Source organism: Pithys albifrons, chromosome 12 (genome assembly GCF_047495875.1).
Source record: "Pithys albifrons albifrons isolate INPA30051 chromosome 12, PitAlb_v1, whole genome shotgun sequence".
NCBI classification, from domain to species: domain Eukaryota; kingdom Metazoa; phylum Chordata; class Aves; order Passeriformes; family Thamnophilidae; genus Pithys; species Pithys albifrons.
The window spans coordinates 13,245,273-13,272,051 of NC_092469.1; the positions used below are offsets into that span (position 1 = coordinate 13,245,273).

Below are 26,779 nucleotides of genomic sequence, written 5' to 3' on the forward strand. Positions count from 1 at the left end.
CTAATATACCTAATGTATCAGGCATGGCAGAAGGACAAAACATAAAGAGCTCTCCATCCACTGGGGGAGAGAAAATGTTACTGATGAAACTTGTAGGCATTAGAGAAAAGTCAGAGTAGCTTTTCATATCGAGACACTTCTAAGGCAGTAATCCAGAGTTTTGCAGTCTCTCCTCTCCCACAGCCTTTAGCCTCCTGAAAGGAATGCTGTGTAACTAAATCAAAACTTGACATGAATTGTTTAGGGAAGCTTCCCAACTCACCACTCCAAGTGTGAAATAATTGAAGAAGTAGTCATTGCACTTTGATGGGACCTGCTTATGGGGCGAGGGCGAATGGATTTTCATCTGCAAAAAACACACTTTTCAGATGTACTCGATAACAGTCACAGATGAATGTCATTAACAACATCACAACATTAAAACAAACTGCCATAATTGCAGTTCAAGACCTCGCTCTGATATGTAACCTACTGTGCTTCATGACAGGACCAAACACCTGCTTGCAGTGGCACAATGACACATCAGCTTCTTCAGTTACCTGAATTAAAAGGTTCACTTACATGCTGCTGTGTAAAAACATCAGGAAAGGATCAAAGTATATGCTAAAGTTATTTTACATAAACTGTAATTGAGGAAATAGCACACACTTGATAAGGCACATTTGCATTCAAAAGTGCTCCCATTTGTATTAATTCTTAACCCAGTTATAATGATGCAATTTGATATTTAAAAAAAATTAAACAGATTTGCATCAATTTAGCTTTAAAAAGCTTTTTAAAACCTATTATATAATGGTTCATTCTGGTCTGTTATGTCAAATGAAGCACTTGGAATTTGTGCTGCATGGCAGTTCAACTTCACTGACCTTGCAAACACAAGACCTGTGATGAGACTGAGACACCACTGAACAAAGTCCTGTGCCTGCATGAATTCCCTCACCTTATCTTCGGACTTGTAGAAGACTTTGTGGGGAGACCCCAGGGTGCTGAGCACATCCTGGCACGAATCACCGAAGTACACACAGCGCTCAAATACCCGCATCTTGGCATCGGCTAAAACACCCGGGCCGCAGCCTGAGGGATGGAAACAACTCAAAATGCATCCTTCCTCATCACAGCATACATCAGTAAATCAGCACCCAAAGGGTAGCATTCCTCTATCACAAACCAAACAGCTGCATTCCTTACAGGACAGTGCCAAACTAAATTTAACCATTTACTTTGCAACAGTTTAAACATTTCTTATCAAAGCGATACATGTGCTGACTGTTGGATGGTTCCCCATTTTAACCTCCAGTTTCAGTCATACAATCTTCATTCACTTACCATTCACATGAACATGACTTGGTTTCCTAGCCCATCTCAATTTGATCAGCTGGCTATTAGCATTAAATACCAGAAATTATTTCTATCCCTAAAGTACTCTACTGTAGCAGCTAGAGATGTATCTCCACATAAAAATGTCAAGCCCATAAAGTGAAATTCTTCATCCATTTTAACTCTATCACAAAACATACACTCTTTACTCAAGATTCCCATAACTTACTAAATCAACAGCAAGTATGTTCCTGCACAATGTTAAAACCAAGTCTTACTGAATCGCCATTGCATAGATGAATTGTTGACATGTTACCAGATGTTAAGAAAAGGAAAGACCTTAGAGCTTATGAGCCCATTTGCTTTCAGGAATCCAGCAACTTACATTTACTAGAATACAAGTAGACACATGCAGCAGTTATTGCAAAATACAGGATGTGCTCTAAATACACACTTAGCTTTCCTCACTATGCATTATTTATGCAGCCAGTTACCCACTAAAATAAATCGGAAAAATCCGATTGAGCGGTCCTTGATTTCTTAAGCAACAGTAACTGCAAATTAATACACTGGCAAAGCAAACTTGTGCTAGAACAGATGTACGATACGTTCTACCAGAGTGTCTGCAAACTCTGCAAGACAGAAAACCCTGTGCCCTGATTGCCTCTCTGAAGCTTTAGTCTGAACATCAGTGATAAATTTTAACAATTATTTTACTCATTACATTTCCTTTAAGCTGCACAGATACATATTTTAACTAAACTCTACATCTTAAAAATGTCCAATTTCTCAAAATCTTTTACATTATTAAGATGCTATAGCCAACTCCTTCCCTAGTACATGAGGACATATGTTCCTGCACTAGACAGCTTCACATAACCTTCCTCTGTAACCAGAAGCAAAGTAACTTGAAAGTACCTGCTCCATTTTAATTTGTAATGCTTTATTCTTCATCTTAAATTTTCTCTCTTTTAATGTTTGCATATTGTGAATGTATTCCAAGTGTTTCCTCAATACACATAGAGCTGGTAAACAAAATTGTCAAAAGCAGAGCCTTCTAATGAAAATTGTTAAAAACATCACAGTACTTCTTAAAAACATTGTCAAGTCTCAAGTGATGGTGACTGAACCAGACTCTTCTGCAGTTGTTAAATCTCCCCTAATTTCTAAGCACCCTCCCATCTCTGAAAGCACATACAAGGAGGACCCATGGGATGTTGTCGTTTTCACCACGGTCTTCCAAATGAAAACAGAACTGAATTGAAAGTGTAGTTTAAGGCTGCAGCATCAATGGAGTCAACTTGCTGTCATTTTTAAAAGCCTTTCAGATTTCATCACAAAAATACCAGTATCATTGAGATCCCTGGAATCTCAAAGAAAATGTACACATACACAAGGTTTCTTCATTTCTCATGGGGTTTTTTTTCAGTGATGTACTGAAAACAGCAATCATTTTTATTCTACGCATGCATCTGGAGACAAATTTCATTTCTGCAAACAGACTCTAAGGAGTTGGAACATCTGAGTAGAGGAACACAGCTCTATGATTCCTCCAGGGCCAGGAGAATGCAGCAGCAGGCACATTCACCTTCACAAGGTTTTCACTGGTTTTGTTTCCGTTAGTTCAAAATAAGGTAGACAGAATGCTTTGAAATCACCTACAGAAACATGACAAATAACCTATGCATAATTTATACAGGTTTACCCCTCTTGAGGAAAGCAACAGTTCCATGTTCTGAGTGTCTCTAATACCTGCAGTGAGCAGGCGAAGCCGTAAACCTGAGGGTCCAGTTCCATCTCGCAGAACATCAACGTTCTCAGCATACACATTACCAAGGAAACAGCTGAGAGGCATCAAGGGAGCCCTGAAACCAATCACAAAAAATGTGCATAGGATTCACTTCATCTTCAAATTTTCCATTATCAAACTGGTACCAGTTCACTGGAACAGAGCACATTAATTTTGAAAAAGCTGCGTTTAACCAAGACTGAAGATGAAAAGTTGTATCAAACAGATGGATCAGAAAGTCTGGGGAAAAAAGAAGAGGAACAAGACAGCACTCAAATGCAGCATTCTTTACTATTAATGAAACAAACAGCAACTTTCAAAACCTTTTCCATGATGTTCTCACTGTTCTTGGGAAGGTACTTCATAGCGAAGAACATGAAATCAGCTTATACAGGTACAGCAAATGCAATTGTGCTGCTTTACTGGGAACATTCTCAATTTAATTCAACAACCATTTTACTCTAGAAAACAGTAATAGCCCAAAGTAAGGTATTTTCAATGGAAAGACTGTTTTTCTGTTTATCAGTCTGTATATGCTCCTTTAAATTCACTGTTCTTACAAGAATTCCTCCTCTGGGTGAATGACTTGAGCTGCAAGTCGGGCTTTGAGCTCCCTGACAGACACACAGCAGAGCCTGATGTGACAATAAGTGCTTTCATTAAAGCCACCATGTCACAGATGGGCACAGACAGCAGCACTTTTCTGAAGTGCTCTTATTTCTAATTAGGAGACAATGCCTGCATAAACAAGGTTCCCTTCCTTCTGAGCAGGAATCCAAGGATGTGTTTCTCTCCTGGCATTAAAACTCAACTGTCTCTGCAAAATCTACCACCTTACCATCCTAGATATTGATAAGCTGAAATTAAGAATTTACAGAAGTTTCTTCAATTTTTCCTTGAGTAAGGAAACAATGTTATTAGAAAGAGCATCAGATGCTGTACAGTAAGTCACTGCTTAAAAAAAAAAGACAGAATACAATACCATATAAAACATTAACCATATTAAAATATAACTAATCTATTATCATTAAGGCATGAATATTAGTTTTCTCAGAATCCTAGAATGGTTTGGGTTGGAGGGGACCTCAAAGATCACCTCATTCCAACCCCTCTGCCACGGGCAGGACACCTTCCACTAGGCCATGTTGCTCAAATCCCCGTCCAGCCTGGCCTTGAAGACAGTGAGCTCAGACAGGTAGCTGCGAACACACTGAACATATGGTATATTTCACATAAGGCATATTTTATTATTTTCGCATAGCAGGAGTTTGAGACCCTTGGTAGGACCCTGCCATGACATACATAGTACCAATACACTACAGTTTACTGACTGCCAACACCAAGTTTGATCTGCTTGGGGAGAGGTCATGAACAAAACTAAAATCTAGAGTGAAAATAGCCTAACCACATGTCTTACTAGATTCATTATGTTTCCTATTTTAATTAATTAATTAGTTAATTTTCAGGTTAGTTGAACTTGCCTACCACAGCTGAACCAAGCTGATTTAATAGCAACATAAATCAAACCAAGGTCTGAGGACAACACCAAGGGAAATTTGAAAGAGGTCGGTATATAAAGGCATTCTGCACGTTACCAAATTCATAAAAGACCCAAGCTAAGCTAAAAAAATACATTATTATATTTAGCAATTGAAAAACACTAAATAGAAGAGCATAGCCAGCTGTACATACTTGGTGTCCTGCAGACTGTTTCCGTTGTAGATGTACATACGTTTCACAGTCGCGCCATGGGGAATTTGCAGAGAGGCCAAACCATGGGCAAAGTTAGGCTGTGGAAACACAATTAGTCTTGTTACACAACACAGGAGACACTTCAGCTCAAGGGAGGAGATTACAACAGAAACACAGTATATGCTTACAGCATATGCAATTCAAGTGTGTGGCCCTAGATGAAGGAAGGAAAATCACAAAAATCCCCATCCTTCTGGACGGCGTTTCTTTACATTACACCACTCCTGGACTCCTAAGCTGGAGTGAAATGCTCACTATGTTTATCCATCAAAACATGGCATTAGTCCAACAATTAACCATGGTGTGTATTGAGTATTGAAGTTTTTTCTTGGTTTGATCACTAGCAGCCAACAATATCAAAGTATTTGTACCAGTACCGTATCTAAAGTCTAAGAAATCATTTGTTTTAAAGGAAAACAACTTTTTTCTCTCCCATTGCATTAATTTCAGCCTTTTAACATTTTTGCTGGTTGCCAAAATGCCTTTATCTGATGAATGGAAACATGTTTACTAAATAGATTTTCCATTCTCCTTATCACTGCATTCTTAGACATACTGTTTTGACAGGGATTTTGAGTGCTCTCAGCGAAGAGAAAGCCTTCTAAGGAAGTCAGATTGACTGTTACCACAGAAGAATGAATTTCTTTCAGCTCTGAAGATGACATGACCTTCTTCAGGATCGAAAACACACTTTGCTGTCACCAGACAGAAAAACCTCTAACTTTGTCACAGAACCAAGATGCACAATATGCAAACTTTTACCTGGTCTGCTTTAGCAGGACATCACATAAGGCAGACAAAAAAAAATCATTCTTAGGAAAAAAAATAACCTAGAGCAATGACTTTCACTGCTGTAGCTATTTAGAAAATCTAAAGATGCCTTGATTTCAGTTCTCTTCCTGAATTTGCCTAGATCATGAACACTGTTAGCCTTCTAAATGAGTTAAACTTCAGATTACTCTTTAACATATTCATGTCTTAGCAACAGAGCCACAGAAGTGTCTGGGCCTCATTTCCCAACCGAAACAGTGTCAGCAGGTTTACACATTCTCACCTGCAACTTGTTACCACCTATATGGAAAAACTCCAAAGTTTTCTTCAGTTTTTTTCATTTCCATAAACAGAGATTACACTGCTTTGTAAGTAATTTAGCATTCCTATGTGAAGACTCTGGCCTTTCACTCTGTGCAAACAACATTTTACTAACCTCACTAGAACAACTGAATCAAAGATTTTGAGAATGTAAAATTATTTTCTCACTGGTCTAACGGTTTTATTTTAACATCCTTTACTTTTATGCAGTTCTGCAAGGAGCAGGGATTTGGACTCTATCACTACAGGTCCTTTCCAATTTGAGGTATTTTATTATGTTTTCAAATCTTTAGTATAACAATTGACTTCCTCAATAGTTTGGCCATTTCATTCATCAATGCCCTGGGAATTCTTGCATGAAAAACAACTACTTTTTGTTGGGACATTCTTTTTGTTTGGCTTAGTAGGTTTCTATTTACTGTCCAGTATTTCTGAAACCCAGCTGTCCCTCACTACTGCTAAATACTAACTTGCCCTGGTTACCCCCTGTTCTCTCACATGACAACCACAACCACTAAAGTACTAGGCTGTGACAAAACATGTCACCATGCTGGTTATTTCTTCCCCTTTGTTTTGGTTCTCTATATGCTCCTTTATTTTTAACTGGTAAGCCTAAATTATACAAATGAGAGCTTTTCCTTTCTCACAGAACACAAGTTATACATACATTTTTGTTGTATAGGAAGAAACTACAGAGGATCTGATCTTGTTTCTACTTTAGACAGTGATTTCCAAAGATTTCAGAGAACACAGTGATATGTTTAATTATTCAGTAACTCATCCAAACATTTGGTGAATATGCAAACAGGCATTACAAATAAAGCTCGTTCATTTGGCTTACTAAAAGCACTTGTCCTGAAGGACACTTAAGATGAAAATGTATTTTATGAACTCTACCCTAGTTTAGTTGCATAATCACTTTGATGAGATTCAAAAATATCTGATAAAAGAACAGCCTCCCAGTAGATTGCTTAACATTTATGCATTTGCATAGACAGCACTCATATTTTTGGAAGACTCCTTTCAACAAGAGAATTGCTAGTCCCAGCTTATGATGCAAGCAAAGCCTCTGAGCACATCCCTTCTGCTGACAGGAAGTAAATTTTTAACTTTGAAATGGTTACATAGCATGAATAAGAGCACAACAGAGGAGTTAAATTCCTTTCAAATTACTGGTTTCTTTTGCTTGCAAAAGACAGTGAGAGACAATGTAGCTGACCTCGTACTTCGGAGTTTCAGTCCAGGAGTCTAACTGAAAAGAAAACGACAGTCCTCTGAAATTGAGGTGAAAGAGCTGCTCAGCTGAGTTATACACTAAAAGGGAAAAGAAAGTAAAAACAGAGTCACCAAAATAATCTAAGAATTTTCCAGTTCACTAACAGGTCCTTAAATTTACTTAATCTCAAAATGCAGGAGGAACAATTACACAGGACTATAATAGTTTTGCTTTTAATTTGTTGCAGTAGAAACACAGCAATAAGAGAAACTGTGGATTCATTAGAGTTGCCTCGGCAAGCCTGAAGGCACTATCTATCCCTAATGATACAATTAAACAATATGACACAATCAATTATACCACCTTAGTATCTCTAAAGTAGTTTAAACAGCCACTATTAGTACAAAACAATTCTGTCTATTGTTATGTAAAACATTTTACAACGTTAACCAGAAATTCTTTTAGACAGCTGTGCACAGAACACTGATAAATTCCTTATTCCACTCCACCAGGCAGCACATTCCTGAGTGGAAGGTCAGAGGTGAGCTCACCCTGTGACCTCCACTTCCAGCTCCCCTCTCCAGAGCAGCTACATATGGTCCCCAGGAACACAGCACAAGAGGGAAATGCTTCAGACACAAGTCCTGGGCCGTTTACAGAGACAATTAAAAATAGCACCACCAGAAGCTGCAGTTACTGGTCAGCTCCTACAAAGAGCACCAATAAATCAGAGCATGCACTGACTCCAGCAGTCATCACATCACGAGATGTCCTGATTCATTGCAATCAATTGCACAACATCAACTATAAACAACAATAAATGTCATCCCAGTACTCAGACTCCAACAAGACATACTGTTTTATAACACCGTGGAAAGATTAAAAACCAATCCCAGAAGACTGGAAGCTTGGGAACTGTTCTGGGATTGGTGCTACAAACTTCAACCTATGCCCAGTAGCTGCCAAGGGAACAGTTTTCTTGGAACACACAGGAGCTGACAGCTTGAAACCACCAGAGGCTAAAAACAAAAAAGAAACCCTCCAACAAGGGAATTTGTTTTCTTCCACTTTACCAAAGGAAACAGGTTCAATATTCTCTTTTGTTCTTACAATTTGACATTTAAGATGACATAGCATAAAGACAAAATGCACATAAATAAATATTTTATTCCCTCCCTCCCACAGTGTCTTTCAAATGTTTAACTTGAGACATATCACAAGGTATCTGGACAATGCCAGGCCATCCAGGATAGAAAAATAATAGTTGAGCAATAAGCATTAAGCTTTCAAAAGTTATCATTTGCCTTTCCTGCAAAATGTGCTGGTTAAGACTCTTTTCCATGCTTGTCACTCAAAGCAAAAAGTGTGGGGAGAGGGAAATGTTTTGACCAGCAGGAAAATTACACACGTCTCTCTCACGTGATAAATTATGATACATCTTTTCCAAAGCCCACAGCCAGCTGGAGAACTGTTTTTCCCCTAGTCATGCCAAGTGTGATATCTGATTATACAAATCACATCAGTTCCCATCCCCACCAATGTTTGTTGTTTCTTAGGCTTAAAGAGCACGGAATGTTTTTACTCTTATGTCTCCCTCAAAACCAGAGGTCACAACCACATGACTGAACAAGCTAAGGACTTTTTTTAAATTTTTCTTATTTATCATACAGGTACCCCACAGAATAATTCCATTCAAAACTGCTTCTTTTCTGCTGCACGCAGAGGGGGAAGGGAGGGACTCTGCCTTCCAGGAAGGCAGCAGAGTGTGAGCAGCTGGGAAGTTTCTGTAAAGCAGGATGGACAAAGCCACCAACACCAGTTAAGGCTGCAGAACAGACACAGTTCTGGTAAAAGCAAAAGCAGCTCCAAAAGTCAAGTCCTACTGGTATCAAGCACAAGACATTTCTGGCACCTCAGAGAAGCTTTGGCAATCATGGAAGTAAGTCTAAGAATTAGAGAGCCTGAAGACAGGAACCCCTTCCCCATCCCTGCAAAGCCACTGTGATAGGAGGGAAGGATGGGGTTTTTTATTCTACCTTAGGGCTTCAGTTCAATCCCACAGCCCTGATTCATGTTGAATGGCACTTTGGCAAACACCCACATCCATGAGGATTCAGGACAGGATGTGATTTCAACAGAACCACTGGCAAAGGCAAGCACTTCCCAGCAGGAGGGCAGGTCAGGGAATCATGGAAATGTGGGATAAAAATCTTGGCTTTCACAAAGCTATTGACCTACAAAGTGGTCATATTTCAGTAAGCCCCATGACAAAGGTACTGCAATGTTTCAAACTAACATTAGCCAAAAAGTACTGAAGCTGGTTACGATTTTTCTGACTCTTCTCCTTTAAAACCACTGACCTGGCAAAGCCAAAACTGCTCACTGAAGGTCAGTTTCAACATGAAACTGTTACTAACCTACTGCAATATATTTTGAAACTATCACTGTATTCTGTTACAGGAAAGTTCTGCTGCAACTACCTTCATTTTAAGTGAAAGACAAGACATTGTGTGAAATTCTAGTGGAGGTTAACAGAGATAAATGACAAAATGCTTTCAAAGTGCTTGCACTGAAGTTTTGGAGGAGTACATGCACTGGTTGCATTAAGAGGAAGGTTTCTCCCACCTCAGCTGCAATTTTTGCAGGACATGAAAACACCATCAACATCCACCCCACATTCTGAAAACTGTTCTGTTTTTTCACTTTTGTTTTGGAAAATATAAAGGAAAAAAAGTTATCAAAGACCTGTGTTGCATAATACAGTTGAAGGTGGTTTTGACAGGCAGCTTAATATAGAGCATTGACTTCTGCTAAGTAGGCTGCTAATGGAAGAAGTATCTTTCCAATGAGGAAGCTGAATAAGCAAATACACCAGTGAAACGGTAATAGAGACCAACATTTTAATAAATTTTAATATCTACATGTCTTTAGATGAAAAGATGTTATGAAAAACTATCATCAGATGAAACAAGCATGCAAGTTTTCTTAATTAAACATGACAGGTGCACAAGACCTGCAAATTCAGCACAAAGACACATGGTGCCAAACTATGTTTTTAAGCACTTGCATATGATTGTATGCAGTAACAAAACATACTGTTACTACCAGAAGCAATGTTTATAGCTGGGTGTGCATTTTTACAGTTCATAATACAATTTTGAAAGTGCTTTGCCTCTAAGTATTTCAAAATAAACCATCATCACATAAGTAAAAACTAAGCTGCCCAGGATATGGAACCACTTTTACCCTTCTTTAATTCTACAGTCTCTTGTACATACTATTTCCATAACAGATATAACCACAGATCTGAATTTCTGCCTAAGAGGAAATGTAAAGGTCATGCCCAAAGTTTAAAAAGGCTAATTCTGGCCCTTGGAGTATTATGGCCAGAAATCCTCCAAGTTTCATTTATCTCAATTTGATATTCATGTACTCCTGCAGGCTTTTATGCAATGATACTGCTGAAGCCACATGACCCTCCACAGTTAATAACTCCTGTTCTGTAATGTGCAAGAGATTGTCTGCAGAGAAGAGAAACAAAGACTGGATATGCAATCGCCATCCATCACAAAGAACACTCGCCTGTTTGGGATCAGCCTGACTACTGCAAATGGACTGGGTCAAGCTAAAAATAGAAAATGAGGCTCTAAAAACAGTATTATGCCTATATGGAGTTAATGTTCTTTCTTGTTGTGCCATGGGGTTCCATTTCTTGAAGGTTCCCAGGCAGTTTAATTAGAAATATCCTCTTCAAAGTTTCACCACTGGATTACTTTCATCACTTAACAAACCCCTCAAATAGACTCTCCATTTTCCTACATAAACAAGGAGCTAAAGTTAGTCTTTTTCCTGCTACAGAGATGGTGACCAGCCAAGTAGCAGCACAGAAGTCAGAATGGGTTCAGCCAGGCTAAACAAACTTGTCCTGGTTCTGCTCATGCTGCATGTGGGCCGACTTCACACCTCCCAGTGCTCCCAGTACCAGGAGGGAGGCACAGGGAGGTGCAAACCAGTTACACACGGGCCCAGATCTGCCCCTGCCCTGGCACAGGGCCTGAGCAAACAGTGCTGGCTGACTCTGCACAGAGATCAGCTCAAATGCCTGTATGTTCATGGCATACGCAATCCCTAAGGACACTTGAAAGCTGACCACGCACACGAATGTGTAAGAACAGCAGCAGCAACAACAAAGCTCAGAGTTTTCTGGTACTGGCAGTTCAAAACAGATCTTCAATGATATCTGAATACCCCATTCCGTGCCAATGACTCTCTGCCTCACCATTTCACTTTACAGAAAGTCACAGCTGAACTTACACTACATTTCACATGATTTCCCAGCAGTAAGAATGCAACCATTCTGGAACACAACTCCAGATCATCTGATAATGGAACTGCCCACACACTGCTCTAGGCAGACATACAGGAAAGGTTTCCTGAAAAGAAGTCTGTCAACCTGGGTGTGCTTCTCAGGAATATTTTGGCTTACCTCCTGGATGTGTTGCTCCAAATGACTGATCAATTTGTTCTATGGTTGGAGCAATTGCCTGAGAGTTAAAATGGACACCACTGAAAAAGGAAAAAAATCATCTGCCTTAAGAATACTGAACAGATGCAACAAACATTTATTAATGGCAATACCACATTTGTAAACTACTAATTTGAGCAAGTGCTATATTCAAGAAAGGATAACTATATATACTCCTTTATGACACCTATTTTGGTTCTTCTAAAAAATAACTGAAAAATGAATTTAGGTTTTAAAAAAATAAGCGAAATCAGCCACTAACCAAGAGGACATCATGGGAGGTCTTAAATCACTTACCAATATTTTAACTTCACCTTAGTCAAGTCATAAACTTCAATCACCTGAAACAAAGGAAACAGAAACATTATCACACTTCACACATTTGCAAATCATTACAAAAGCAAATTCTTGTCAAAGGCAAGACTAGCCAGTACTGCTGGCTCCCCTTCTTACAGAGCCCTGCCAGGATAAATCCCACTGTCAGAGATCAAACCACAAACACTGACCCGGCAACTGCACATCTGACACAAGTACTGAACAGTTCCGGGCTCAGCAGAACCTCCAACCCCGTGCACACCAGCACTGCCTGCAGGAAGCAGCATCTTCACTGACACACCAGCACCTTGATTTCTACTAAGTTTACTCTTAACCAAATTCAAAGGAAAGCAATAGCAAAGATCAGCTAATTTAGGAATCCTCTCTAATGAATGTCAAACAGCAGGCCATTCCCTGGGTTGCTCTTATTACCCTGAAGAATGGCTGTGCAGGACACCAAGTCCTAACACTGACTGTTACAACCTTTCAACTCCTTCTAAAGTAAAGGAGGAACACAGCGAGACCAAGCAGGAGTATCCCATTTCAATACTACATAAAAAGACATCCTGTAATCTTGCCAAGCATTACAGAAGACAATCAGAAGAGCAGCCCAAGAGAATCAGAGTAAGTTGTAATACCTAGTTCTGATATTTATTAAATGTTTTAGACCTTACTGAATATTCCAAGGAACGGTTCCTTTGTTCTGAATACCTTACTCCAAACACACATCTGAGACTGATTTCATATGATTTTGATGTGACTGTTACCGGATTTTGAGGCTACACTGGGCTTTAAGCAGATCATTTTTGGCAAGCGGACCAATGCAAGCTTCTTCCACCCTATATATGTGTCTCTGTGTTAGCAGGAAAAGAAAATACATACAGCACATCATAACTGCTGCAAAGAATAAGTAAAGCACTTCTTACTGTTTTGTATAATCCTCCAACAAATCATTAGATTTAGAAAGGACTCACTCTTCAGCTAAAGCAGCATTTCCCAGGGGGCTTGCTACCAAATGTGGCTTTAAAGTCTAAAAATATCACCAGCTAAGAAGGAAGTCTTGGTTTTGGGAGATGCCCAGCAAATAACCATAAAAAAACCAACTTGCAATGTTTAAACCACTAGATCTATATATATTCAGAAAAACCCTAAATCAACATTTAATGACATTTCAGAATATAAGCAACAAGTAGAGCACAAAGCAAGTAACAAATTTACATTCTGGCAGAACCAACACCAAAGAGCAAACAAATTTTTCTTCTTAATAAAATACACTTGGAATTTTGCTCCTTGGAAAAACCTGGTTATCTATCTAGTATTTTCTTCAAATGTAGTTTGACATGCCCAGGTTTCCTTTACTGCACAGCCTGTTAAAAAACAAAGGCTACTTTTATGAAAAGCTAGGAATGATTTTACATTTTTTAGTGACCTTGCACATCTTTTCCCCCCACAAAATGTTTCCGAAAATAGAGAACCAGCCCCACCCCAGATCTAGTTTTGCAGTTTTGTAGGGCTCTGGCTCTCTCCTCAAGTTCTGCTCAGACTGCAGTAGTGGAAGACAAAAGGAGGAGCTGAACAAGGAGCAGTGCACAAGGAATAGTGCATTGCACAAACAAGGCTCCCCACAAGACAAACACTCTGAGAGCAGCAATGGGCCCCAGTTTGCCATCCATCCTCCTCCCCCAAGTCAGACTGATCTATTAATGTCAACGTTTCTTTCACTAACAGCAGAAGAAGAAACAAGCACAACTTAGCAAAAATTAATGGCAGTCAAAGGATCTCATAAAGTCATGAAAGACATATATGAAGAACAGGCCATAGCACTAGAAAATGTTTTCTTTTCTAATTTATAGAAGCAACATTGACAAAAGGATTAATGTGCTTCTTTCTATGTGCAGAGAACAAAAACTGGGAAGACCAAGGACTTCTTAGAGATGGGTTTACTGCACAGTCAGAAGGCAGTTGGTTTAAATGAATAAAACCTGATGCTTCATCACACTCACTGGTGTGATAATTACTACTAAGACTCAAAAACTTTCAGGTGTCTACTAACCAGCAATAACAGATCAATACTGAAATCTAACTCTTTTCCCACTTCAGAAGGAGCACATGTGAGAGATCTTGATGTTAAAATTCATGGCAATGTTTTCAGAACCTGGTTCTGGATCTACCAATTCACATTAGTACCATCTGCAGTGCTTTGGCTACTGAAGGTGAGTTGAGAGACTCATGTACAAGCTATTCCCCATTCCCTGAAAAAGGGAGGAAACTTCTGAAGGAATATTGCTGTGACTTTATTCCTGCACCAGCTTCTTTGGAACTGCCAATACTTTCCATTTTAGTAGCCTGTATTTCAATCTCTTTTCACAGTCAAATCTAATAGCAAGTGTGTATTAAAAAAACAAACCACAAAAAGGAGAGAAAAAAGTTCTCCTGATTTTTCCATTTTTGCTGCTGCTGAGCAACACTGAAAACACAGTCACAGCATCTTAAAAACAGGCATTACTTACTCTACACCTACACTATCCTTTCACAAGTCCTGTTGCTCACTGCTGAACTGATCCCACTGGATTTCTTCTGTAAAGATTTCTGAACACTTTTACAAGTATAAGTTTGCACAGCACTGTAGCATTTCCACAGCCTGACTTTTCATAGTTCAAACAAACAAAAGGTGTCACCAGACCACTGAACTACAACATACCAGAAGACATTGGTTTTCCTGTATTTTTATTTTTGAAACAAACCTAAAAACACATACCAGAAGAACCTGAGTTTTCTATTTTTAATTTAAAGCATTATGGAAAAAAAAGACAAGAAAGGCTCTTGGTTAGTTCTCAGCACACTGAGAGCTGAAATGACAAAATCAGACCCTCAAAAACTGGAGATAAAGAGACAAGGCTACACTAGTTACAGCATTTCAAAAACACTACAGGACAGCAACATTCCAAAAGAAGTAAGCAATTAGGCATTTAAATGATTATGCCAGTTCTATCTCCTTCAGAATTAAATACAGTTAGAAATATTATCAGTGTAATCTACATCTACTGCATGGAAAGATCCACTTGACAAACAATTTTCAAGATAATCTCTTAAAAATTGTAAGTTCACATACACAATCTGAATAATTAAGTTCAAAAACCTGACAAAAATAAAAACACCATTATTACAAAATGACTTCATGAACAGAAACTACCTTAAGGCAATTACAAACAGAAATCTGGGAAAAAAAGGTGCTCAGTTATGGCCCAGATGAGCTCAATTTGAACTGAAAATTGCTCTTCAAAGTCTGTATTTTAATAACTCATATAAAAGAAAATTTTAAAAGAACAAGGATACTGTGGTGTTACAGGTTATTCTTAGCAAAGTAAGCACTTCCAACAACTAATCTGGGTTGCTGTTCAACAGTTTAATATATATATGAAGTACACAAAGAGCTCCAGTTTCAGTTGGTAGCACACTGCTAGTCTCTTACAGTGAGTTTTGGGATAAAGCACCAGGCTGAACTTTATTTTAGACACGAGTGAGTAAAGAGCACAAGGCTTTACCCATCACTGTTCCAAACCCTGGAAATGAGGATTTGAGCAATATATTCCAGATTTACCTAAAGGATAAACATTTGTCTTGGGTTGAGCTGGCAAATCCACTCCATCCCAGTCCACACAGACTCCTTGAGCCTGCTAGTTTGAGGCCTAGCTAAAACTACCACAGCATTCCACTTTTTACTATGACATTTAACCCCACACTTCTGCTTTCCAATGTTAAATAACACAGCAGTCACAGCAGTTCACTCTCAGCCAATCAGCCAAATCAACACCTGAGCAATTAGGTCACAAAAAAATTTACACCCACCAGGTGAGAGCCACAGTGACAACTGTTCAGCACTGCTGGTCCTGCTGAAAGGACTACCCTGGATAACTAAGAAGTTACATAAAGATATTTTAAATGCTTCACTTAAGAGCTTTTCAAAATTTTGTACTACTCTAATCACACCTCTGCAGTCCCACAGTTGTTGATTTTGTATGGACAAAAACACATCACTCTTCCATTACAGATATTTTGCAAAGACAAATGCCATGGAAAGGGAGTGACCAGCCTACAAACCACCCCAGAGAGAGGCAAACCAGCACCTGGTCACCACAAAAGCAGAACTGAACACATGGATTGCAACAGGCCTGAATGTGGCCTTGCAGGGGAAATCACACACCCACAAGTTCTCTGAGACATTAACTCAGCTGAAAATTACAAATAGGAGGAATTTAAATTTCCTAAATAAAATGGCAATGCAGGTAAAGGAACAACCTGGGCAGAAAACAAAAGTGTCTGGTCTGCATTAACCAATTATTTCATTACAAATCCAAGGCTTAGTTTTAGCAAGGGCCATCTGCAGTTTCTGTACAACTTGAGACCAGATGAGCAAGTGAGACCACGCTGGACCATCACACTCCTCTGGCACTCAGCCTGTCCCCAGCACAATGTTAAAGTACCTAAATCCTATAAACAAAGATTTCAACTTCAAAGTGAAGAAATGCAGTTCATAATCACAAGAGAGCACTATGTATGTGACAAATTACATGTCTGAAAGAACCACACACTTATGCTCTGTTAAGTGTCAATATATCCCAGAAGTTTTGGGTTACATTGTCTGGTTGCAAGGAGGGTGTTTTATTACCTTAAGTCTCTGATTGAAAGCATCAAACAGCAGTTTGATTCCATCCTGAGTCAGGTTAAGGATGAGGTCATGGCTAAGAGGTGACTGTAAAACAAAAAAGGCTGTTAGGCTTTTAATTTCAAGGGTTCTTTGTTAATATATATACACACATCACTGTAAAAGTATAAATGGAAAAACAAAACTGCCTCAGAAAACCACCCCTTACTCAACAAATAAGCATAACCCAAATACATTTGGCCAAACTTCTCGACCCCTTCAGTTTCCCTATGAAAAAGAAATAGCAGTGCCTGTCTGAGATCTGTACACTGCAAGAACTCCCAAAAGGGGACTTGGTCCATTACTTTAAGAGGGCGAAAACCAAAAAACCTCAAAACAAAGCAAGCCTCACCCCCTATTAAATACAAAAAGAAGTGCAAAAGAATCAACACCTTAAGAATTAACATTCCAAGTGTAGCATCAGAGACATCACAAAAGGGAGCCTGTTGCACTCTTGGCACACAAAAATAACAGCCCACCTCACCAAGTCTCACATCAGAACCAACCATGTGTTTGACAAAGAGATGGTGAGAGTGCTTTGCACTTCAAAAAAATCAAACTGTCACAGCCTTTTTCAGGCCTCAAAAGGAAGTTTTCAGACTCTTTATGTTGTGAATTTAGGTTTCCTTAGTTACTGTGAATCATAACAACTAAAGGCTTAATTTGCAGTCTGATGGAGTCAATAGGAGACATTCCACTGGCTTTTTCCTGGTGTCTGTGAAGGCTCTGTGCCCTCCCAGCCTGAGACTCTGGGGAAGCTGCTCAATCACAGTCAGTTCAGCTGTTTGATCATGTACCATCCAAAGTACATTTGCTTCAAAAAGCTCTGCCCTCCACAACTGTCTCCTCAGAGGAGAAAAAAGGTTGAATAACAGGAAAGCAGCAATATTCATGCCCCAGAACTGTACCAAGCAGTTACGTGGCAAAAGACAGAATGGGGATGGGACATCTGGGGCATATAAAGGCTTCTACAGTGGGCAGACACACCCTGTTATGAATTACACATAAACTATCTTATTTTGCTCTACTGGGAGAAGCTCTGGGTGCTGAGTATCAGAAGTCCAGTTTTCATGCTAAATTCTCACCTCCTTATTCTCACAGCAGCACCACCTTCTAGCCTGGGTATTTCTGAGCATTTTCACATGCATTTCCCAAGCCATATAATCAGACCCCAGACTTCACACCACTAGTCAAAGCAACCCACAGGGCTTTCCATTCCCTGGGATGCAGATTTCCTGTTCCCCTTGATCTCTGCAGTAACTTTTCCTGAAGCTGGTTCAGTTTGAGCTCATCTTTCCTGAACACCAGTGATCCAGCATGTAAACTGGATCTTCCACAGCACAATCACATCAATGCCTCCCTCTTGCTGGCAAACCTTTATGGTGCTGTGTAGAACTGAAGCAGCATCGCAATGAACTCTGAGCTTGAGATAAAAAGATCTAGTGTTGATCCTGACAGTCTTTTGTTAAATCCCTTATAATCTAATTTAGAAAGGCTAGAGATAAGACCAAAAAACCCTTGTAATATTGTATTCACATACACTAACAGAGTTGTTCTGATACAGGACATGCTCTGTGTTTCACTGGTTTCTAAGCAAAATTTTCATAAGGTTATTCCAAAATTAATGAAAGCATTACAAGTGCTTTTGAGTGGGTGGGAAAAAAACCCCCAAACATCTAAGGAAAAGCTTGATAATTAGTACAGCAGATATCTTCTGTTCTATGCTGGCATATTTTCTAACAGAAAAAAAGTTTCAAGGGCATAAATTTAGTTCATGTGACTTCTAATACACAAAATAAAACCCCAAGTATGAAAGATGATGCCAAGAAGCAACAGGAGAGTCTTTCCTGAAGGAAGCATCACAGATGTGCAGTTATAATCTACACAGAGATACAGGAAAAACTTATCACTAAACAATCCCATTGACAAAAATCCAGAGGAAGAAAGCTCAGGAAAACAAAGGCAATTAAGTGCTCTGCTTGAACTGACCAAAAAGAAGTTAAAATTCTTTTATTCACAGAAAAGGATTCATCAAGCTTTTCTGGCACAGTTTGGGCATCCCATTAATGCCAAGTTAAAGACAGCACTGTGGGCAGATCTAATTGCATTTAATTGCCATATAAATTTTTGAAAGGAAATATTCACTGCTGGAGCTCCAGGATCAGAAATTCAGTGCTTTAGATGCAACATCTTTAAATAACACTTGATCACTGTGCTCAAAGACATTCTTTCACCAGCCAAAGAGAAAAGACATGAAGGATATTCAGGTACAATTTAGCTAGATAGAAGTTGTGCATGGCAAAGTTTATTTAAAGCTTTGAATCTTGTAAGAACTGAGCTCTTTGTGCTCAGCTGCTAATGGAGTTCATGACACTCTGCACGAGGGCGAGGACAGAATCAAACAATCAACTGCAGGCCCTGAGTGGAGTGTGAAAAAAATGCACCACTATCAGCCACTGAATTGCAGTAATATACAGAAAAAATACAATCAGCTCAACTATTCCAGGAAGTTGAGAACTATTTTGTTGGACTATGTAGACGTTAAAAATATCTTTACCTTCACTAGTTTAGGGGAAAACCCCTAGCCCTGCCCTCCACAGACAGAATTAAAGTTCAGTGTACACAGTCAAGCACAAAGTATCTTTCCAAGAGGTGTAAAAAGTCAAGGAGTGGTACAACTTGCTTTCTAGTACTGGACCACCAATCCTTCTGTAATTCTACAAATCTGAGTCCAACAGGAATCTCACCATTTCTCTGAACAAACCCAGAAATAATTTGAATGCACTGTGGTAGGAAAAACTAAAAACCTCCAAAGAATACTAAAAACCAAGGAATGCATTCACTGCCAGATGGATGCTCCCATGTATTAAGTACAAGAGGCCAGATATCCATTTGCAATTCAGTCATCATAACACCCATAAATCTCCATAATGTGAAACAAAAGAAGGATAATTCATTTAATAATACAAAGTATATACCCAGCAGTGAACAGAGTCCATGTTGTTCTTAGCCATTCCATATTCACTGCAAACACAAGTCTCAATCCATATTTTGATACAGACTGACACTCTACCAGACTTTGCCCTTTTCTGATGCCAATATGTTATTGACAACATATGGATATCACCTTCTGATTAATGTGCATTTCACATGAAATGCATCTGGAGAGTCACAACCCTCCTTTGTCCCATCCCCTCCTCCCTTACACAGAATAAGGGTGGGTGTATAACACGTTGTACTTGATCTAGCAGGGAGGTTTCCCTTCTAGTTGCCTTTTTGATGGAAGTCACACTTAATGCTTAGTTCTGAAGAATGATTAAAACATCTACAGCTGGTTTAAATCGTTGCATCCACTTTCTCCAGACAAAATTGCAGGTGCAGTGAGAAACCGTGGAAGCCTTTTTGGGGGTTCATCATCACTGAGCCAAACAGGTAAGCAGGAAGTAATGGGTGATTCAGTTCTTCAAAATACTGCAACACTTGATAATGATAAAGCAAATAGACTGCAACTAAATTATCGAGCTAATTACATAACATTTCACTCCTTAAAGGAAAAACAATGCCACCCCCCCATGGCACATACAAAACTGACAGCTGGTAAATCACTGCACTGTGCTGAGGATTATTACACTAAAACTGTTACAAAAGCCACATCTCTGATGCGTGGCAATAATTTGGTGTAATTCAATTTCAAGCAGCCCCACAACTGATACAACATGTACATTAGGACGATGCCTATTTAATTCTAGGACACAATGAGGTGCCTTTCCTGGCCAGCCCATGCACTACTCACCTGCTCACTGTAGAGAACCTGGACGTTTTTGATGATGCGACAGTGTTTCTGAAGAATTGCTACAGCCTGAGCCAATGGCATTCCTGTAAACAAAAACAGGGGTATTTCTTCAGCACAGACACCAGTAACAGGCATTTTTAACAGCAAGGTTACAGGTGAGGTAACCAAACCACCATCAGCAAACAGTGCATTACAACAGAAAGGTATGCAGTCAGTAAACAGGCCCGTTTGACTCACAGTATCAGCACAGACCTGCTGGGTTGAAAGAGAAAAGTCTTTGTTTATCTACTGGTTTGTTGGGCATATATGGAAAAAGTAACTCTAGACACAGAATTGAACAGCAAAGTTCAGGCAGAAAAAGCAAAGATCTTTCTACAACACGTGCACAAAATTTGCTGGGTTTTGGGGTCATCAATGCAGTAACTGATGAAGCAGCAGTGTCAGACTCACTGGGGATGGCCAGAGCACTCCCACACACACTCAGGGGGATCCCTCACCACATTTTATGGCACACAATTTTTTATTAACCTTGATAAAGCACTGAGTATTTGCACAAGATAGACACAAATACTAAAACAGAGCAATGATTCTCCTTAGACCTAAAAGGCCACATTAGCTGCTGAAATAGCTATATTTGTGTCAAGAAATAAACTTTATCTTCTCAGTTTACAGACAAGATAAACATACTAAACGATTTGATTCAATTGAAGTAATACACTTATAGTCATTCACCCTTACATGCATTTTCAAGGGCTTTTTATTGTCCTTCAGTGTATATCTTATCTTTACAGCTATAAATTTTTGAAAGTGGAATAAACCTGCTGATTCTGCAGAAAGAATAGCACCACACCATCTCATCCTTTATCACATTTAAAGCCTTTGTTGCCTTTCCAAATGAAATGTGATCACACTCCCAGATTCAAAGCAGGCATTTATAAAGACAGGTTATGAGCTCCTAACTGTGAAGTTTTATTTTCCTACTATATGCTGCAAGTCAATTCAGATTAGTTATCTCACATTTTATTTCCATTCCTTGGCCTGTTCTTTTCTATTTCTAATTTTTAAACATTAAGAGTTGCCTTGATTAGGGAAAATTTACCTCAGAATCTACACTTTTATTACATTCAAACTTTCAGTTACTGGCTACACCTCTCAAACTCAAGACTGTACATCATGTTCCAAAGGACCTTTTAAACATTATCTACAACATCAAAGTGAGAAAACTCTCTCTCTCTTTCCATATATATCTGTGCATCACACACATGCCTAGCTCACCATAGGTATTGCTTTAAAGCATAACACTAAAAAAAACCCCAAAATATCATTCTCCTTGTCATGCCCATGCACTGCAGCTTTCCTGCAATTATGGAATCGAGTTTGGGCAAAAGAGATGTACAGACCAGAACACAGTGATCCAATCTGCAAATACCATACACAAATGTGTCTGTGAAACTGGTTTTCACCTCAGCCCATAATCCTGGAGACAATTTGTTTTGCAGCTAGGAATTACACATCAGTAGATGATACAAAAGAGTTATTATTTTAATGACAGTAATAAAATTAAATGCAGAGACACACAATAAAGCAGCACTGTCTCCTATTACCCAGGAAATAGCAGTTGCCTTGTAGTCTAAGCAGCTGAGTTTTAAGATGACAGTTATTATGTTTTAGATAATATTTCCAAAATGGAACAGAAACATGTATAAGAGCAAGAAGCCAAGATCAAAGATGCTGCTGTACAAGTTTCACAGTTCTTAACCTAGCAAAAAGTATGATTCAAAAATAAAAGTAACAACAATTTAAAATATAAAACACACTTCCCAAGTCAGTATTCACATAAGACTTGCAGAGGTACTCCTTTAAAAGACAAGTGGCAAAGGCTGAAGCAAAGCCTGTGAACAGGCTGACAGAATCCATACACCAAAGGCAGTGCCAGCAGCAGGTTAAGGTTTCAGTAAAAAAGCATTCAATTAAAAAAGTGCACAGAGACACGAAGTTGGGTTTGTAGTCTGATGTAAACTGATGCAATCTTGGGCTGGTAAGTGTGCAAACACACGGCTCATGTGACTCTCTTACTCACAGCTTTCTCAGGCTGCAGAAAAATGGACATGGGCTGACTTTGTTCAGTTTTCAGCAACTGACAATCAACCAGATTTTGGCAGACAGCTGTTCAGCAAAGCCACAGTGAGCAACACAAATTCTCAGAACACAAGAACATGTGTGGAGGAGCCAGTATCCTCCCTTTGCCTCCATGAGCAGAAAGCCAAAGGAGGAGTAAAAAAATGGGTTATTTTTCTCCAGCCTTCTCACACACAACACCCCCTTTTCCTCAACATTTGTCAGCCTTTACAGTCCAAGAGGAAAACAAAGAATTCTTTTTCCCCTGCTCACCAGTCAGGGGGAACAGGGAAGCAAACGTGGTTTCCAGTCAACCAAGCTGAGCCATGGCAAGTGATGCCCACAAAGAGCAGTGGAAGGGCTCTCCTATCACAGACTTTTCCCTTTTCCAAATGCTGGAGAGATACAAGCAGCACCAGAGAGTTCTCTCCCAAACACTGGTCAGGAACATCAGGGCTTGAAGCATTAGCCATGCTGGGACTGTGTGTCCTGAAGGAGGTGGGGAGTGGGTAGAGAATGAATAAAGAGAAGAATAAAAAAACCCCAATCCCTAAAGATGAATCATAATACATTAAATAAAGATGTGTGAAATTTAGTAGGAAAAAAAAGCATAAAAAGCAAGAGAAATGCAAATATGCTTTAGAAATTATACATCTCAAACACTATTAATACAGCTACAGGCACTCCAGAATAAGAATTTAATTGTTCTCCTTTAAAATGGCAGGAATACAGCCCGAGAGGTGCAGTGGCACAGGTATCTAACTCAGCCTTGGTTAAATTTTTTGTGCTCTAGTCACAGTGAGTCAACACTGGAGCCAGAAACAGAATCCAAAAACTCATGTACAAAATTTTCCTGGCATTTCCCCCTCAGTCATCTCCATTGTGGGCACAATACTGGAAGCCAGAGTCAGCAGCAGTTCAGGAATATTGCCATTAGTTCTGCTAAGAGCAGAGCTAAACAAACCATGAGTAGGACACCGCTGGCAGCAGGAATCCCATTTATCCCAGCTCCCAACCTCCCTGCCACCAACACAGCTGAGCCAGCTTTGTCAGCAGGGACAATTCCCATACAACATCCCTGGTGCAGGACAAAGTTAAGTGTAATACCTAGTCAGCCTCCTGCTCTGCACCAGCAGGTCATGCTAATTATATACGAGACACATCACATGGTGGCTGTGTTTACTCCAAGAAATACAGCCCAGTTTCCTCCCTCTCACATCTATGCCTGTGTGTGTATGTGCATAGGCAGAGGCACAGGATACAATTTAAACCACGGGACTGCATTAACAGACTTGTTTGGGGGTTCTCGGGAAAATTAAAATCATTTTATGTTCCCTTTTTTGTTTTGTTACAGAAAATTGGGGGGAGCTGGCACTCTATTTATGAAGATTGTCAGGATATATAGTTGGAGATTTGCTTTTCCTCAGGTAACAGGCGCTCTAAAGGATGGCAGAAGGTCAGGCAGAGCTGAGCGCACAGAACACTTCAGCGGAGCACAAGGAGATCACCAAGATTTCCAAGGGTGGGACCTGAGGTGCTATAATTAGCCGGCAACAGCCACTCTAACGCTCCCTGGAACCATCACGTTGTGCTTGACTCTGCAGTCACAGCAGCATAAACAGCCCTTTGTGTTTGATGGGCTTCCTATAAACAAACCCAGGGCACAGCACCGCTCCTTCGGTGTGTCCCGAGCTCAGGGCAGGTCTGTAACAGCGCTTTTAAGGAACAGCCTGTCCTGCTGTCACAGGTGACAACAGCCCACAGTGCAGCTCAGGTTCAGGCAGACACAGAGGGATGACACGCACAGGGGGCCCTGTTTACACTGGCCAAACTCTGTGACCATCAGCTGCGTTCTGCACAAAGTTACAGCAAAGGTGGGAAACGGAGAGAAAGGGTCCAGCACCGGTACCTCACACAAACACTCAGAAAATGGGACAACTGAAGTGTTTTCTGAGAGTTTTAAGGCTACCACTATCTGCTTGTAAACACAAGTCACCTGAAGAACCCACACCATTCAAATTCCAACTGCGTTTTAAGTGTCCTGGGCCAAATTTGTATCAGCGGGGGGAAAGTTCTGTCTCAGGGCAGTGATTGGCAGGGAAGGACTGCTCAGTGAGACAAAAAGTACAGACGATTAGGGGGAGAAATACTTGTTATCTAACCCTGAGAAAATATCTCGAAAGTTTACTTTCAGCACTATGTCGCAACCCAGCAGCAAAACAAAGACATTGTGAAACTGGGCTCGTGTTTATGAAGGGTTTGCAGGGAAAAGCACAGCACTCAGGCTGAGCAGCAGTGCACAGGTGGAGGGGCCGGTACCACCCGGCGTGTACCCCGGTGACAACCGGCACCTTCGCGCTGCCTCTTCGAGGAGTCCATTAAATCAATCACCTGCCCCAGGCAGCGAGACAGAACACGGCAGAGGAGCAGGAGCGAGCACACGAGCCGATAAACAAAGCACAACCCGGCGTGAAAGAGCCAAAGATGAAACTAAACACTACGAGAAAATTCTTAAAGCTCGTAAATCAGTATTTTTAGCGACAGAGAAAGGTGAGGGGCCAAAAGCCAAAGCTGCCTCCCTACAAAGTCCCCGAAAGCTCCGGAAGGACCCTCAGGACGCCCGACGGGACCCGCAGGGCCCGGGACAGGGAGGGCCACACTTACCTAAGGTGAACTCCCATTGCTCGTTCCCCAGAGAGCGCTCGGGCACCACCTCCAGATCGAGCATTGGCTCCGGTCGCGGGGGCCGCACGGCGGGTCTGGGGGGCTGCCGGAGCCCTGCGGAGGGAACGGGAGGGCAGCGGGACGGCGGGACGGCCCCGGGGAACCGCCGGTCACCGCGCCGGGGCTGCGGGGGGGAACGGGCAGCGCCCACAGCAACCGCCTCCCCGCCCCGGGGCAGGGCAGGGCAGGGCAGGGCAGGGCAGAACACCCGCCCAGCCGCCCGTCCCGTCCCGTCCCGTCCCGTCGGGCCGGGGGGGCTCCGACCCCCGCCCCCCCCCCCCCCGCGCCGCGGGGCCGCCACTCACCTCACTTGCGGCTGCTGAAAAAGTGCTTTGCAGCTGTCGTCAGGCGCGCCCGTGCGGGGCGGGCCGGGGCGGGGCCGCGGGGGCTCCGCCCCCATCGCAGGTTCGGGGAGGGCGGAGGGGCCGCGGGTTCGAGTCCCGCCTGTGCCCGGCAGGGGAAGGCGGAGGGGCCGCGGGTTCGAGTCCCGCCTGTGCCCGGCAGGGGAAGGCGGAGGGGCCGCGGGTTCGAGTCCCGCCCACGCCTATGGCCAGTCGGGTGTCACACCTACGGGACAAGCCATAATTACACTGTTAAACTCGGGATTGAAAAAGAAAACAACCAGCCCAAACCAACCCAGTTGCATCCAGTTTTTCCTGTTGAAGGGCGAGGGTGTGGGAGAGGGGAGGTGAGGAGAAATTAGTCAGTGGCACAAGCGAAGTTGTGGGAATGACTCAGGAAGGAAGAAAGTAGTAAAAAGGTCATTGGCTCTGCAGTGGTGTTTGAGCCACCCCGGGGCTCTGACCCTAAGGAAGCCCATGTTTCTCTCGGGATGGGGCTGCAGCCACACCCCGGTCCCAGGAGCATCCACACAGCCGAGGGGGCACTGAACTCCTCCAGGATGTGCCGCCACCTTGGGCACCTTGTGTCAGACTCATTTCTGCAGTGGAAACTTGATCTAAGATGAAAGGCACCAGGTCAAGCTTTGCCCAGATAAGCAGAGAATTAAACATGAATAAGAAACCCCAAGGATGCAGATCGGTGCCAGGCTCATGCAGAGTGACACCCCTTCTGGACCAGGGCTGCACAAGGGATGGAAAGTCAAGAGGACACAGAGGGTGTGGAAGGAGCTTTAACTCTTCCTGATGGCAAGTCGACACTCCAGGAGGTGCAGGGGCTGGGGGAAGATGCATTTTTTCTACGTTTCTGTGAGATTGGCAGCAGAAAAAAGTCTCCTTGGGCAATACCCATCTCCCATCTCCTCTCCTCTGCTGCATCTCTCCAAGTGGTCAGTCCCAGCCTGACCCCACCATCCGTGTGCTGCCCACTTGCCCCATCCCACGTGCCCACCATGTCCCAGCAAGGTCTGCAGCCTCATCACATGGAAAATCCCACAGCAGGACAGGAAACATCAGTCAAGAACACCCATCAGG

The 26,779-nt window shown here is 41.3% G+C and overlaps 1 protein-coding gene across 3 annotated transcripts in view; it reads right to left on the minus strand.

The window, feature by feature from the left end:
* PHAF1 (phagophore assembly factor 1) overlaps nucleotides 1–25,715 on the minus strand; it is a 36,134-nt gene extending 10,419 nt beyond the window's left edge. For 2 of the 3 annotated variants that reach the window (XR_011698859.1, XM_071567247.1), the window contains exons 1-10: nucleotides 25,287–25,627; nucleotides 20,505–20,587; nucleotides 16,676–16,759; nucleotides 11,989–12,032; nucleotides 11,653–11,732; nucleotides 7,170–7,264; nucleotides 4,799–4,896; nucleotides 3,070–3,182; nucleotides 941–1,074; nucleotides 263–346 (exon numbers count right to left, since the gene is read on the minus strand). Coding sequence is in view for 2 of the 3 variants with exons in the window: in XM_071567247.1 (XP_071423348.1) it covers nucleotides 263–346; nucleotides 941–1,074; nucleotides 3,070–3,182; nucleotides 4,799–4,896; nucleotides 7,170–7,264; nucleotides 11,653–11,732; nucleotides 11,989–12,032; nucleotides 16,676–16,759; nucleotides 20,505–20,587; nucleotides 25,287–25,350 (879 nt within the window). In the remaining variant the exon portion in view is untranslated. Of the gene's footprint in view, nucleotides 1–262; nucleotides 347–940; nucleotides 1,075–3,069; nucleotides 3,183–4,798; nucleotides 4,897–7,169; nucleotides 7,265–11,652; nucleotides 11,733–11,988; nucleotides 12,033–16,675; nucleotides 16,760–20,504; nucleotides 20,588–25,286; nucleotides 25,628–25,651 lie in introns of those variants that run through there. The other variant, XM_071567248.1, reaches the window with a different exon arrangement.
* Between the last annotated feature and the right edge of the window lie 1,064 nt (nucleotides 25,716–26,779).